Source organism: Passer domesticus, chromosome 1, assembly GCF_036417665.1.
Source record: "Passer domesticus isolate bPasDom1 chromosome 1, bPasDom1.hap1, whole genome shotgun sequence".
Lineage (NCBI taxonomy): Eukaryota > Metazoa > Chordata > Aves > Passeriformes > Passeridae > Passer > Passer domesticus.
Window position 1 is genome coordinate 28,616,417 of NC_087474.1, and position 17,074 is coordinate 28,633,490.

General features: G+C 36.2%; 1 protein-coding gene across 3 annotated transcripts in view; it reads right to left on the bottom strand.

Annotated features, from left to right (window-relative positions):
• Nucleotides 1-17,074, bottom strand: part of CRPPA (CDP-L-ribitol pyrophosphorylase A) — a 107,624-nt gene that overhangs the window by 71,018 nt on the left and 19,532 nt on the right. For all 3 annotated transcript variants that reach the window (XM_064411343.1, XM_064411344.1, XM_064411341.1), the window contains exon 3: nucleotides 10,310-10,459. In XM_064411343.1, coding sequence (XP_064267413.1) covers nucleotides 10,310-10,459 — 150 coding nt within the window. The remainder of the gene's footprint in view (nucleotides 1-10,309; nucleotides 10,460-17,074) is intronic.

Consider the following 17,074-nt stretch of genomic DNA (forward strand, 5'->3'; position numbering starts at 1 on the left):
GGCATTGATCTCTTAGTGGTGACCAATGGGAATGGCCTGAAGCTGTATCAGTGCAGCTTTAGGTTGTATAGTAGGAAGTGGTTCTTCATCCAGAGGGAAGGAGAAGGCTCCCCAAGGAAGTGTTCCAGCACCAAGCCTGGCAGAGTTCAAGAAACATTTCAACAATGCTCTTAGGTGCTGCGACTACTGGGGATGTCCTCTGCAGGGCCAGGAGTTGGATTCAGTGATCCTTATTGTCCCTTCCAACTCAGGAAATTCTATGATTCTACAAGAAATCCAGAATATTTGTGAAGAAAATTCTTACTGACCCAGGTATGCAACCATTCTCATTTTAAGTCTTCTGTATGTAATTCAGTGTACATCTAGATTCAATTAACAATACAAAAATCTGTTTAAAACTCTTACTCCTTCTAAAGCCCCTTTATTACTGAAAGCTTTTTTAACATAAATTTGACAGTGTACAGTTAACTGAACTTGACATGCACACATAGCTTTGTGAAACAATAGACATAGTTTAAGTTTCAGACCACAGATTTGAAACGATAGAAACAGCTGGAAATATTGGCACAAAACATATCCACAAAAGAAAGAAAACATAATAGCTTAGCTCTTTAAATGACACAGAAGGAAATATGTTACTTAAAAATGCTTTTGTACTGTTGAATATTCAAAGGTATTCTCATAGGTAGTTTTGGGGACACTTTTTTGTGGGTAGTTTTTTTGTTTGTTTTCCAAGAGTGGATGTTTGAATAATGTGCTACGAGTGGAACAAGATACAGATTTTAGCATTACACAAAGTCTTCCTCTTCCCCCCAAATTTATTTGAAAACATCTTGAAAAATACTACTACTTCCTAAAATGCAAGGTGTAAACACAGAATAAGAGGTTAGAGAAAAGAGCAACGATGCAGTCTGTGTCCCCCTGGTATTTACTAATAGTCCATATGCTTACTTGTTCCCAATACAATACTTTGAACACTAATTTACTGTATCTTTATATGGGAACTGGCAACGATAAAACAAAACCAGCACAGATGAAAAAAGGTTCAATACAGGACTGTTATTTTCTTATATTTTCATCATTCCTTAGTTTATAATGACACAAAACAATATTATTTTATGCATGAACTGAAAGAAAATTTTCAGGTATCTTTACAACCTAAGTAAAGTTTAATACCTAAGTAGAGCCAGCATTTTCTCTTCCATAACCCTTGACTGTGTAATCTTTAGCACTTTTTCCACTGTCAGCAGCATCTCCATTTTATTCTCCCATGTAAATCCATTCAGTAACAATATCAGAACACTTGCCCTTAAAATGCATAACTAACCAACAACAGCAGAGCTTTAGGATTTTTCCAGAATCTGGCAAATTAAGTTTCCACTGCTGAAATGCCAGAATACATCATGAACATTCATCATCAGGAACATTTTACTGGGTTAAGAAAAGAAGTAGACACAAGCTTTCACTGAACCTGAATTGGCCTATTTTTATCATATTTTATAAAGATTTTTTTTTGCCACATTCATTACCACTGAACCAAAAAAAATGCTGAATCCAACAGTGGATTTTCAGCAAGCACTCAGCCTACATCAATATGCCACAGCTAAATAAGAGACAGCAGAAGCAGCAAACAGAAGGAGGAAACGTGAATGAGGAAACACTGAGATCAACATAAACCAGATTATCTCATCTCTGAAACTATTTTTACTGTAGTTAATTATTAAAACTGTTGTGACAAACATCCAGATGCAGTAGTAGTGAAGAGAACAAAGACACAGCAATTTGCTCCCTAACAGAATTAAGCAAGCCTTTTTTTATACAGATCTGTGTCTATATCCCAAAATCTTTCACTGCAGTAACTGCAAGCGCCTTTTCTATACACGCCATGATTTCCTGGCAATCTGCCATTAAACCCCTGAACACTTCCTGATTGCTCATTGCAATATTTTAGTACTCATGTTGTTTCCAAGTAAACTAAATATATACACCCATATTTTAGTTACAACATGAAGAAATAAGAAAATGGCAATAATCTATGTGACAGGAGAGTAGTAGTCAAAACACTGTGTTAGGATTCATTGTTTACACTTTTTAAATTATCTTGCATATTGGAAAAATACTTGGGAAAGAATTAGAATTATTTGGACAAGACAAAAACAGGAAAAATCTTGTCCTAATGTAGAAAATACAGATTATTTAGGTCATTCTAAGAATATTTGAAGAAGCAATTATTCACACTTTCCCAATAAAGAAATTTCAAAATACATCACATTACAAAATTAAGAAACCAACAGATAATTTAATTGAGGTTGGAAGCAAAAGTAAGCCAAATTCATGCCAAGCTAAAATGCATTTTTAAATTTTAAATTTTTTTTTACAGATAAGATTATTTACTCTTGGAACAATTTACTTCAGAAAAATCACCTTTTGAATTATGCAAGATCATAAATGGTCCTTTTTATTGCCTTTCAATACACCAAGCTGTCAACAACAAGAGATTAAAACCTCTAGCTTCACTACCTTGTCTTCTTTGTTACTCTCAGAACAAGAAGCAGATGACAATTTAGGAGGGTGGTCTCCCATACATGAGGTACCAGGATCCCCACTCAGTATTCAGCATTTCCTGAGCCTGTGCCGAACAGGTGATTCTCATGGATACAGGACACTTACCAGGGTAAAGCCAGTAACACAACAGTATTCTCATAATCCAATCTAACTTCCAACTTCAATATTTTCATTGTCTCCTCAACATACACCTTCCAAATTATATCTGAAGACAAAATGCCATAGAGATGCCAAATTTCACCCACGGAGTGGAAGCTTTGCACCACGGCAGCAAACAATTCCAAGAGCTAATATGCTAATTTGCAAAGTTCTTTGAGATCCTACAGGATGAGGAGTGACATAAAATGGAAGTAATTATCCCATTAGCAAAAACCCTTTTTTTCTTGTGTAAGGCATTAGAATCTCTCCAAACATTCTTGTGGCAGAATTTAATTAGGGCAAGGTGGGGATTCAGACAATATCCTGGCTCTACCATTGCGCCAAAGAACTAATCAAGTACAGAGCTATCTAAACTAGCATAGTTTTCTCCAGACCACCAATCTAGCTTCACTTTTTGAATAAAAGAAAGCATTACTAACAAAATTTCTTTTAGCATATTTACCCTGAAAAGTGTTCTTTAGAATTGGGTAGGCTTTAAGGATAGGAAAAATTATTTATTCGTCCCTGCTCCTCAGGGTGAAGTTGCCAGGTTAAAAAGATGCTAGATGGAATAGATATTTTCTCTTTGGAAAATATCTCAGAGCTACAACCTGCAGACTATACAAATTAGGATATTCATTTAGGTGAGATTGACAGCACTGTAGGTAAACAAAAGTCTGCATGCATCAGCCTGAGAATGAACGGAGAAGGCAGAACCTCTGCAAAACTGCCTTATTAAAAAATTAGCACCATAGCAATTTTGCATCAAAACGAGAAAAAAATTACCAGCTTTCTGTGTGCATTAAATGGAACAGAACTCAGCTTCTATTGAAGTTCCAAATAAATAATTTTTTTAATGTGACTAAAACAAGTCATAAAATCAAAGCTGAAATGGACCACAACAATGAAAGGGTGCTGTTGATAATGTGAAATTTCTCATGGAAGAAGAAATATATTACTTTCTAACATTTAGTATTGCACAGATTTCCTTGTCAAACCATTATATCTAAAATCTTAACAACCTATGAAAAATCAGGAAGGCTTCCTTTTGTTAGATTATTTCATATGCTTAGATTGTATATTGACAAAGTCACAGATATTTGCCATATTCATACAAGTAGTACACCAATAATTAAAACTAGGGCTAGAAATTTCAAAAAACTATTCAGCTGAGTACCCAGCTTACTTGGACCAACCATGTAGGCAGTTACACTAAAACTGTGATCACCTGTTATATAGGCAGATAGAAGAATGCTGCCTGTAAGACTCCATACAAAGAAGAACATTGGTTTGTAGTGCTGTCTTCATACAAATCATACTACAAAATTACTATTAGTCTAGCCAACTCTTGCCTAATTCACAAACCACTTCTTGATTCAGTAATTCAGAATACCTTTAATGAGAAGGAAGAATACCTATAAACACAAACTGGAATGCAGAATTAGGACAAATACAATAATGATGTTACGTGACATATATTTATAAGACCTGAACATATAACTATGAACTACAAAATTAAGTGGGTGACCAGAGCCTGGGGATGTGGAAGAGGAAGTGGACCTACACACACACACACACACACAGAGCCTACAGAAAATGCAAAATCCATTTGAATAAGAATGAATTTTGAATATAAATTATCATCCTTACAACACAATACACTTAAAAGATTCCTGATGCTTTTTTTAAAAAAAGAAAAAGGCCAAGAAACAACCCAGTACAACTTACGATAAAACATATATATTCTATGCACTGTCATATGTTTCAAACAATGGTCATCTCTTTTTCAAAGCTTTTACACTACAAAAATGAACAGCTCTGACCCATACCCCTCATGATGGAAGAGAATCAGACAAAAAAATTATCCCCAACTGAATGCTTACAGGAGATAAAATATTAAGTTGGTAAACCTTGGCGACAACTTACATGCCTTGATATACACGAAGTTTCATGTTTGGCGAACGTTAAAAATAAAGATTGAGGCGCCTTGAAGATTCAGATATCTTAGCAAGGGGATGAGCAGTGGTTTTTTCAGGATTCCAGCACTAGAATTAAATGCCCAAATTTTGTCTCACTTATATCTTGATCCTTCAGTCCTTTTTCTGAATCTGACCCTTTCTCCCAAAGTTGCCATGGTTTTAGTCAACAATTTGTCTACTACTGTTCATCTAATCACTTCTTGCTCCTGGCAATAATAATTTGACAGACATTGATGTTTTTAACAAAGAATGAAGCCACAGGAAAATCCCCAAATCAGTCTAGACATTTTGCCTCGAAGGACTTTGCCTGACCTATGCCAAAATATTGCTAAACTGCTACAGCTGACTCCACTTCCCTGCTACAGAGGATACTAAAATGCTTCACACATGTTTGAAAAAGAATGCAAGTAATGTTGTGCCCTTTCAAAAAGTACTTTAGAAGTTTACAAAATCCACATGGAATACACTCCCTATTATTTACATACAGAAAAGACAATACTTTGAGCAAATACTTTTACAATGGCCCTAACAATAGCCAACTTCCTTTCTTAGTCTGGCAAGATCTTCCCTGAACATTTCTAGGGGGTTTGTTAGAGGAGAACCATCTAAGGATTTCCTTTTCTTCTACTAATGACCAGGTTGGACAGTTCACAGACTATCTCTTTTCCCCATCTCCACCCAATCCATGGACATATTGCAATGATTTTTTTGGGGAGTGGAAGAACATCTGCCTCCCAGAATTCAGCATCAAAGTATGTGAATGATTCTCTCTGACACACTATTGTTTTGTATCTTGTCATTACTATGTTTATATACAGCCGTTCTCTCCTATGCAGGCAGATGTTGTAATGGCCCATAAGTAAATGTAATTGCTTAATATTCAAAGAGTGATTAATGTTGGCTATGAACATATACATTAATTAGTATAGTCCCAAAAAGTACTAATCTCTACATATTTTCTACACAGATTAGACAGAATCCCTAAGATCACACTGATCTGTGTGTATATCTCTAAGGAGGTTACATGAATCAGAGAAATGTCTCTAAACATGCTGAAGCTCATTCTCCTTCCATCAGTATTCCTGCTTCCTGATCCTATTTTTTTTTCACTTCAGCTTCATTGTTCTGATTAGCTAAACATAAACTTCCATGCTCGGCAAAAGGTCTACCATCAACAGATTATTTAACTAAATATATATGTAATACAAACACCCCACCCTCCCCAAAAAGTGTAATTCTTGCAATAAATTTCCACAGGTATAGCAGCTCTTGAGGAAAATTATAAGATAATATATAAATGATCATCAGGGGAAAAAAAAAGTGTATTTTTAATAAGATTCTTAAAAAGCTATCCCTTAATTTTGAATTAGTGATCAGACTTTGTCATACCACTCACATATGAAGGATTCCTGCAGAATAGCATTCTAACATATCCTGCTCTTTTTTCAGCTGTTGGTAGCTATTCCCTCTCACAAGGTTCTTGGCTTCCCTGGACTGGTGGCATTGGTGAACAACTCTTTGGCATTCCCCACATTCATGCTGACAACTCCTTAACCATTGTATCATCTTACCAGGGCTGTTTGTTCGCATATCTGACATAGAAGCTGGTCAGAATCTCCCACCTATCCCATTCCTCTTCTGCTTCCATTTTTGGTTATCTCTTTTCCAGATCATGAAAGGGTAAAGCTTTTTAAATGTTCCTGTTACCTTTCTTGCTTTAGCAGATATATTTCAAGTGTTCAATGCTTTGAGTATTTCGGCCTTTATATACTGTGGGTGCGTTACTTTGTACAGAACACATGACAGGACACAACAAGATGCTTTGTGTTAAAGACCAAAAAAAACCTTTGAGATCTTTGTGCATTTCACAATATGTCAAAAACAAGTATTACAAAAATCAGTCTCAGCCTATTCTGATTAAAGGAAAATGGTAGTCTACCTGACTTCCTGATACTCTAATTCCTTTAAAAGGTACTGCTCCAGGGAACACTTGACTTCTGGTAAGTCTTTCCCCCACCCACCTCCTCCCAGGCTTGCAGGATCATACTCCACATTTGTTCCTATTTAAATTAAGAAGTGGAACAGAAACATGAAACTACCTTAAGCAAAAATGAACAAGTCTGGTCTAAGGAATCTATCCCTTATTTGCTATCTTTGGAAAGGATGGATTTTCAATTAACACTTGAACTTCCTGATTTTACTTGGGATAAAAATAGAAAATAAATGGGTATTTTTAAAAATCATGAATTTGTTATTAACATAACAAAATAAAAATTTTTTTTAAAGTTCGACTGGCTGATTTTGTCACAGATAGTTCAGAACTGAAATAAATAATGGATTCTGACATTTTTTCAACTTTTACAGAGGTTTTACTAGTTATTAGAGATTTTCATTTTTGATTTTAAATTTTTTGATTTGTCCATTTACTGTGGTTCATTAAATGGTGCAGGAAAAGAGAACTCACAAATTAGGACATACCAGAACTAAGAGTAGTGATGCAACACCAGATTTATTCCCTTAACAAATTTATACGTTCTTTTATCTAAAATCCCAATGAAAATCCCTGGTTAACATAAAGCCTCCCACCTGCAAGACCCACACACACTATAAATACAGATTTTTCTCCCCTTGCAGTTGTTTGTATTGGTCACTTGTTCATCCTGAGTCAGATACACATTGTACAAATAAAAGTTGTAAGTTTTAAAAATTTTATAAAGCTTATAAATTGTATAAATTTGAAAGTTAATAGTTATGAAATCAGAAGTCTTGACATCATAACAATTAAATCAGAAAGTAATATATACCTGAACAAAGATCTGTTTGGAATACTTGTTTTAGGCCACAGGGAAGATGTAAGACCGAAAATTAAATTAAATGCATCACAATGATATGCAGCTGAACAACCTGGCTCAATTCTTCAAAATCTGTCCTGGATTTTTGGTGCCAAATGTGAAGGGGATTCCTTGTAGTACACATATATTTTAAGATACTATTGTAAATTAATCTTTGGTATTTGTACATAAAACTAATTAGAGGAGGTTCAACAGGGCATGTATTTGTCCCCAAGCCATCACTATCCTTTTTTCACTTGAGCTAGAAATGGAAAATGTTTTCTAAGGAAATTACTTAATTTGGTAAAGATCATACAAATATATTTTTCCATATATTAATAGTGTGAATACCTACTCTGCTCTATTTCTAGATAAAGTTAAAACAGCAATAAAAGGAGAAGCACCTCTAGTCTGCTCTTCCCAGATTGCTACCAAACAAGAAGAGACAAAAAGGACTGCAGATAGCAAACCTGTAAGGGTCAGATAACTGACTTTAACTGAATTTCACAACTGTGTAGTAAATATATTTAGACATCTTACATTCATAAACACATCTGGAAGTCAACACTTTAAACCTATCTACTTCCATCCAACAGTGCATTTAAATAGAGATGGAGTTTGAAAGCAGTATTCCACATTACCCACCGTGTAACCGAAAAGAATGTGTTTCTTGAAGCACTAATTCAAATCAATAGTTTCTTTCCAAGGAATGCATGTTTGACTGTTGTTTTTCCCCACACTGTAGCTGCATAAAGGTCACAACTGTATAAAATACACAGGCATGGGATCATGATCCCAGGCTGAGTCAGCCAAAATGAATTCCATTCCCAGCTTCATGAATGACTTGCAACATGAGTAACAAAATCATTTTCTCTTCTTTGTTCATCTGTACATACCTTCACCAGGCTATGGGAATTGATTATGGATATGTTAATATTTAGAAAGCATTGTAAGTGCATCCATTCCTACAAAAATCTGTCCTACAGTAGCTTGACAAGGTTTTTCAGGACAACGATTATCTGTCTTTTTTTATTTGTTTGTACAGTTCCCAGAACAATAGGGTCTTAATCCTTGACTTGGACAGCTAGACACCATTGAAACATAAATTATTAGGAAACAATATGAGTTGAGAGATTTTAGCAAAGTGTTATACTTCCCAAGGGTCCAGGCACAGAGCATTAAAATGACCAGAATTTAGCCAAAGCAAAGGAAACTGGGGACAAGAAACCATAGCCTTGGTTGCTTCTAACAACTTTGGTGGCTTGTTCTTGAAAGAGCAGGGATACAAAAAAGAAGACTGATGGAATGCATATGTGAGAAAAAAACTCTATTCAGAGGAGCATAGGAACTGCAAATATAGTTGTCTTTTGAGTGAGACATTTAGGACAAGAGCTTTTTATGTATTTGCCAGCTCTACCATATTTGCAAATTATAAGCAAACATGGTAGAAAAAGTACTGGGTTGTTTGGGGGAGTGGGGAGGGAAAGTGATTGCAAGAAACAGCACATAAATGTAAAATTTGCCAAAAGATACACACAATAAAAAGAGTTGTATAACCAACAGTTGCAGTTGTCTCTTGAGATATGTTCTTATGCACAAAGAGGATACATTTCTTATGGCTATACCCACTACATTCAAGGAGGAATCTCAGAAGTATCAGCTGTGTGTCAGAACAACCCCCTGCCTCCTATCAGAAGCAAATAGGTTGAAGCCAGTCCAATCACTTGAGTAGCTCTTTATTTTGGATAGTCCTTCATCTTCGGCATTTAATGTCTTCAAGTATCAAGCATAAAGGGTATGACATTGAATTTGTGCCAACATTTCTAAAGAAAACAATTACTGAACAATTAAGTAACAGTTTCTTCATTGCCTGTCCTCACATTTTTCCGTTGTTAGTGACTTCTAAGCTTTGTACTCTCTGAAAGTGAGTATCAGAAACTTGGGCTTGTTTAGAATTGAAAGATGGATGGGAAGCATGACTGTCCTCATGAACATGAAAAATAATTCCTTCCAAGTGACAAATGAAGAAATGAGCTCTGCTTCCAGTCAGTCTGGAAGATACCTGGACAGGCAATTTCCACAAGGTGATGAATGAAAAGGAAGCAGTGCTGAGACGAAAGGCTGGAATGTTTCCAGTAAACTGTGAATGCAGGGTGGGGCAAATGAAAGCAGTCTTCAGGGCAAATTAAGGCAAAAAGAGTCAGGGTTTAATACATTACCCACAACTTTAATTTTTCTGCATAATTTCAAAGCAATATATTATGAAAAAATGAAAAATTACAACAGAGACAGCTAAACATTCTTTTCAGCCACTAATCAACCTACAAAACACATGCAAAGAAGCAGAATAAACATTTACCTAGATGTAGCAAGTTATATTATCTCAGTATTTTAGAACAGCTTGTATCCCACTAAATTGCTATAAAATGTCATTATTACACTGTGCATCCAAATCCCTTTGATACTCTCAGTCAACAATACACACTTTATACAGACACCTAACACATAAACCCACTCATTTAAGTAATTTATTTAATACACAATAAAAATAAAGCAAATTTGTCTTTTCAGCCATTTAGGCCCATCATCCCTTCTCGTATTTAAAAGTTAACTTACCAAAAAATTGAATAATTTAGAATGATAAGGCTTTTTTAAAAGACTCAGAATTAAAAAGCATACATCAATCTGAAATAGGTACTGAAGCTCTATTCTTGATAGAAGAGAAATAAAGTTACTTTTCTCTTTTTTTAACTAAAGTAAATGAAAAAATGGTTTTAGAAAGTCTTAATATCTTACCTGTTGGTATGCTTCATAGATTATATCAAACAAGAAAGCCTGAGGCATTTCACTTGCTCTGTACCTGGCACGTTCCAGTGAGTGGTCCAAGCAGCCATCAGCAGCAGAGGCAATAACAGTAGACACTAAAGGACGGATTGCTCCTGCTGCCTGTGGAACAAAACACAACCAGAGACCTAAATGTTATCAATGTTATCAATATTAATTTATATCACAAAGCTTTAGTTGAAAAAGCTTGAAAATTGGGGTTTTTTTCCTTCTTTATCTTCTCTATTTCTCATAAACTGTAAGTCATACTACTTTGTCTGTATGAGGCTTTCAAGATTAATGCAGCAATGGAAGACTGTATAAGAACAAGGGACAATTTACCAAAAAAGAAAGAAATATTAAGCCCTTCATAAACATCTACTGCAAATACATGTACAGATCTAAGATGTTCATTCTTCAGACTTTCTTCTCTATACACTGTAGGCAGTTTCCATGAGGACAGGTCTAGGCCTATTCAGAGAACAAACAGCAGCAGACACAACTGAGAAGTCTTGACAATCCACAACACTTATTGCTTTCACAGATCTCAACTTGATCTAAACAGATCTAAATTGATCAGAACTAAGCTGCAAGAAAAGTTTCAGAAAATTGAGCTTGTTCCTCTGTGTTGAATTCACCCTATGAAATACTGAGTAACCACACTTACCAGTGAAATCAGAGGGAACACAGCAGATACACCTGAAAGTACTCAATATCCAGCAGCACGGTGCTGCAGAACAGATATTCAAATGCTTATATTTCAGTTTTAGTTTGCTTAGGTTTGAAGCCAATTAAACATATACCTTTGATTTTTTCATCAATATATAGTATTAAAGATCTGTGGCATCTCTGAAACAGAACTCTCCTATGTGGCTTTAGGCATTTTGATAGCAGAAAGTTACACACACTTCATCAGTAACTTATCAAATGCTCATGTGCTTTGGATGTAGCTTAAGTCACTTGGGATGAGAGTGGTTCATACAACAATGAAGAAAAGAATGAAATGGCAGAACACTTTTTACCAAGTCACAGGGCAAAAAAGCATGCTCTCCATGAATGCTAACCACTGAGAATAGCATCTTCACACTATACTTCTTACTATGAATTTTAAGATAAATAAAAAAAGAATAATTGATGTTGTTTCAAAATATGTGGAATTATCCAAAATCTTAAAACAGTATATCTAGAAAATTATTTCCAGTGGTGAATTCTGACACTTTTTCACTGCAGACACATATTTTCTGAGGTTTAGTGAATTTTGAAACAGAAAAAAATAGGCACCTTATCAAAAATGAGCGATTTTACTTATCACTGTTGGCAAATCCTGCCCTAATACATGAGTCCTGTCCATTCTTAGAAGATTTCTGACCTCAGATAATCATAAAATGGCAGAAAAAGAAAAAAAAAAGGTTTTGCCCCCTCAGAAGAGAAAGAACAAGTTTTCTTCCCTCCCCCTTTTACACTACTAAATAATAAAACAAAGGTGAATGCAGTTAGCATTCATTAGAATGCAGTTAGCTCACTTTAAGAGCTCCAAACTACAGTTTCTCAGTTCATCATTTTACACAAAGAATACAGAGATGTGAAACAATTTCTCATGCCCAGAGAGTTCTGATATGCATAATCAACCAGGGCAGGGTGAAGGAAGAGAAAAGAAAAAGATTCAAAAGATACATGTGAGAAGAGATTTTTTCTCAAAATCTGAAAAGCACTTTTCCTTTCTAATACATGGAAAGAGATACCTATACGAAAGCTATATGGAGCAAAAGATTATCATCCAAAGGCAAAATGTGGTACAGAAAGGTCAGTAAAAAGCAGGCAATCACATAAGAACTGTCTGTAAAGAATCTCAAGAAGTCATCTAGGCCACCTTTCTTTCCTAGCCAGGATGAATTTTATTTCTCTAATAGAAAAGAAAAACTGAGAAAACTAAACACCACTATAATTTTAGTAATATGTCAGTGTATTAAATGAGGTGTAAATTTAACAGATGTACTTAGAGCTAAAGCTGTGCATAGCAAAAGTAGAGAGACTAAATTATCTGCAACTTGTCCCCTTTCTATTTCCCATGATTCAAGGACATGGATTATTACATCTATATCCCAGCTGCGGGCATTTGGACTATGTTAGTGTGCTCTGCCGTCATATTTTAATTGGTCACACACACACACACACATACACAAAATTATAAAATTAGAAGGTCATGGGAAAAGAGAGAGAGCAGCATGCTACCCACAGTTTTTCTGTAATTAGCTATATATTTGATTTTTTTTTTTCTGGAGCAGTTACCATTCCAGAAAGCCATTTAGCAAAAGAGGGTTCCTTAGGCTGATCCAATATTTTATTACAGTTTTTAACAATCCTGTCATGTTACATTTTCAGCATAAAACAGGCTGGAAGAATACAATGTGACTTGCGTAACCAAATCTCACAAGTGAAACATGCACTCTGAGGAACAAAAAACCAAACTGCAATTCTAAATAAAATTGAATACTCAGAATTATGTTCTTAAAAGAACTCTGAAGCACATTGTTTTCCTGCCATCTGGTTTATTGCACAATAAAAAATTATGAATATCTGTATTGGTATCTTTGTGACAATACTGAACCACAACTCCTGCTCTGCTGAGGCCTAGCTCTTCCAAACAATTCAGAATGACCTAATTTCTGCTAAATCCAAATGCAGTATTTTTTTTTAACTCTGCAATTAACTTCTCAAGTAATTGAAAGCTTTACGGCACTTAACATTTTACAAGTGCATTTTTCAAACAACTACACTTTTCTTTTACAATACCCCATAACTGAGTCCAGCCTGGCAGGGTGAGTTTTTCCCCTCTCTTCCTGACACTTCAATAGGAAATCACAAGTTGGGCACAATAAGATTTTTTTCTGCAGCAGGTCCACTCAAACTATATTGATTAAAAACATTAAATTTAATACAAAGAATAAGATTCATGGCTGACTTCTGATCATGCAAAGGAGAGAAATTCTGTATATGCAGAAACAGGATAATAAGCAGCCATTTGATTTAAAAGAAAGCCCCAGATTTTACTCCAAAAAAGGACAACTCAATCCATGACTGAAAGCAGAATGGAAAGCTCTGGTTACTTAGTAAAGCCACGAAGTTTCAGCTGCTCAGAAAACCTTCATATGATAAAGAGCTGCAGCCCAAAACTGTGGGAACTCAGTACATCACTCCGGATGTCCAGAGCTACCGAGACAACCCTTGGAGGGCTCGGAGGCCCTGGAATGTTGCCAAAAGTACCTGGTGGCTTGACTTTGATCCTTTTAAAGAAATGACACCTGAAGGTGAGGAGATGAGAGAATTTCAGGTCTGAATGGTGAGGGGATGTTATTCACTTGTTAGAACTTAAGTTAGAATGCACTGTACAGGGGGGTCTAGAATTCTGTGCATGGATCAGGAGTCCCAAGATGGAGGAATTTGGGCATGCCCTGCCCTTCTTCTTTCTTCTCCTTGGCATCCATGTTCAGGATGATGTTGGCATGTGTGGATTGGTTCATAGAAAGAGTACACTTGCCAAGAAGGGCAGAAAGTATTGGGAATTAAAGGTAAATATCTAATACGTAGTTTTCATTATAAAAGAGACAACCGCCTTGTGGGCGGGAGAGAGTGCCTTTGGCTGTCTTGCTGATCAGACCTCGGCTGGACAGACAGAAAATCTTTGTAGATAAGAAATAATAAACTCGACTGAAGACCTAAAAGCAAGAGTCCAGACTCCTTCTTCGAGAGCACGGCCTACCCAGAACCACTTTTCCCGTGCTGGGGCAGAGACAAGTAACAGCCGACCCCGGCACAAAACCCCTAAAGCTGAGCTTGAGCAGCACTTGCTAAGGTGCAGCACTGAGTCAAAACCTTAAAATCCTGAGACAAGATACAACAACTGATTCTGTTTTGCTCACTACTGGCTCACTTTACACAGGACCTTTCTCTGTCTCACAAACACACACAGGGTCTCTCAACCAGATGATGTGACCCAACACAGGGCTGCATTTGCCACCTCAGTGACACATGAACTACATTAATTCCTAAGACCACTTTCAGACTGTGTGACATTGGGACCAAACAAGGGAAAACACTGGCCTGTGGCCCTGCACTGTTTTCATAAGGCACAAGAGAGCTGAGTCTCAAACACAGGAAACTTTGCATCTGCAGTACTGCTGGCAGCATCCCCGAGCTGGTATAAGCCAACAGGGCTGCCAAACCCATACTGGCTTAGACAGACCTCACCACACGTGCTTCTGCTTCTAAAACTGGCTCACTGCATCTTCATTCATGGTCTAGGCATAACATTTGGCATGTGAAATCAAAAGAATTGAGCTGTGAGTTTTGTCTTATATACAGGACAAAGAGGGGCACACTTTTAAGATGTATGCTCATTCTTTCTGGTTAGCACAAACCTTCCTCCTACTCTGAAAAGCACAAAGTCTTTCTGAATTCCACTGAGCAGCCTTGCAATGAACTGGATGGAGAATTTAGGAATTTAAGACAGGGCTACAGACTACAGTTTTTCATTTGGAAACATATTAGGGCACAGTAGGGACAATATTACAATAAGGCTGTATTGTATCTGAAGGGACTTTATCCCTGATAATTGTGGGGTGAAAGTGAAGAACACAATCATTCAGCTAGTCCACATCGATTCAGTTACAACTGCAAGCATTTTAATCTTTGCAAGGGATTCCCATGTTGGTTTTTGCAGTTTTAAATCAGTAACAAAAAATTATTTCCATATTAGTAAAAGAGAGTGTGTATATATATATCCATATAACATATATATGTATATAACTCAGTATATACTGAGTTTCAGGTGTTTGAATTTTATTTGTTCTCATGTGAGAAGTATTGACTTGCTCTTTATGTCAGGAATGCACAAGTATTTGGCCTGGCTCTCAGGCGAGGACTTGAGTTCAGACATGAACATAAAAATTAATAAAACAAAGAAAACCTATCCTCATTTAAAATTATAAGTACTTGCTAATGTCACTGTAGTCCTAAACATCTTTTTTGCACTTTGAGTTACCATAGCACAAAATACAAATCCTGTGGGTCTAAAGCAAGTGCCTGGGTCTTATACTGACATTTCCCTACTCAAGAGTACTTGTCTTCCAATTTCTAATAATTTTAAGCCAGACCTCAAGTAGGTTTGCTTTCAAAATCACACAGAAAATGCATTATGTGCCCTTTCTGAATGTGAAGTGGATACTCAACAGACAGTTAAACTGAATTTCTTTAAATGTCCACTTTACAGCGTTCAAGCTACCTTAGATTGAAGCATTAACTTTGGCATGTCCAGGAAATGCATTTTCCCCCATTTTTGCACATTATGTTAAATAAATCAGTTAAAGTATCCAAATATGAGTGACCAAGCTCTTAACAGACATTGAAACAAATACCACTAACTAGCTATTTTTCTTTTGCAAATAAAACATTGTAAGAAAAAACAACCTTCTAATCTATAACTTCCTTAAAGCAATGCTAAAATGGCCTAAGAATGCAGAATTCTATCAATTTCAGGGGAAGGGACAGATTCCTGTCCCTCAGAGGCAAGCTCATCCATTGATCTGGTGAAACTGAACCAACTTCCAGATGCTTTTAGAAACAACAGGTGTCTTTTATGACCCATTTTAAACTGCATAAATCAAAAAGATTTATAAAAAGGTTCTAAGTCGTGTTGTTTTGTTTTTTTTTGCATAACTGCCTAGACCATGACATGCATTCAAGAATTAAAGATTCAATGATGACTGAAAAAAAGGTAGAGAATGAAGTGCATGAGGAAGGTCAGCAAAACAAGGGATCACAAGTGTTTCCATGGATCCAAGGTGTACTAATCCACCTTTTCACTAAACAGCAACATATTGTTCTCAGTTTATTATACTTCCACTCTAACAAGATGTTCTTTAGATGCATGTATTCAGTGAATCCATAACCAGGGTGAGGTTTAAGATCAGAGAGAAGAATCAGTTCAAGGACTGCTGAATTCCAAAAGTGTTAATGACATCTTTTATTACAAAATGAAATATGAATTTTTAGATCATAGAAGCTGGCACACAATATAACAACTTGGCTAACATAATGCAGTACAGCTTACTTTCACTGAAAATTCATAAATAATTAAAATCCTCATTTTATTTATAATAAGGTAGTGTTAGGTAGTAAAATCCAAACAGAACCCATTAAAATTTTCATAAGGATTAGGGAGGGAGATGGAGCTTTTATCACAAGCAACAAATTATCCAGCTTACAGATATACAAAACACAATGCAGTATTCACCAGAGACCAACACTCCCCACTCACAGCACAACACACCAAGAACAAGTTATCATAGCGCCAAAAGCTGAAAAAAGAACATGAAAACCAACACACATCACTGACTTGGTCATTTTGGGTAGCCAGTGCTGAAACAGAACAATGGTAAATAGCTGCAAATCTCAACAAGTTGAATGACATGGACTAGGAATAAAAAAAAAGTTGTAGTGGCACAAAATCCTTACAAAAAATGTCAGAACTACAATTCCTTTTGTTTTAGAACAGTGTGGTAACAAGTTCAGACAACCACAGATCCTCCATGCTGGCCTACTAAAACAAAAGGATGCTATGTCTTTGGCATACTTACCTTGTCCCCAGTAAGCCCCAAGTACTAACACAGACGCACAAAGTCCACTCACACAGCCAGTCTGGAACCCTCAACTTCAAGAGAGTGGGAATGACAGCTTACA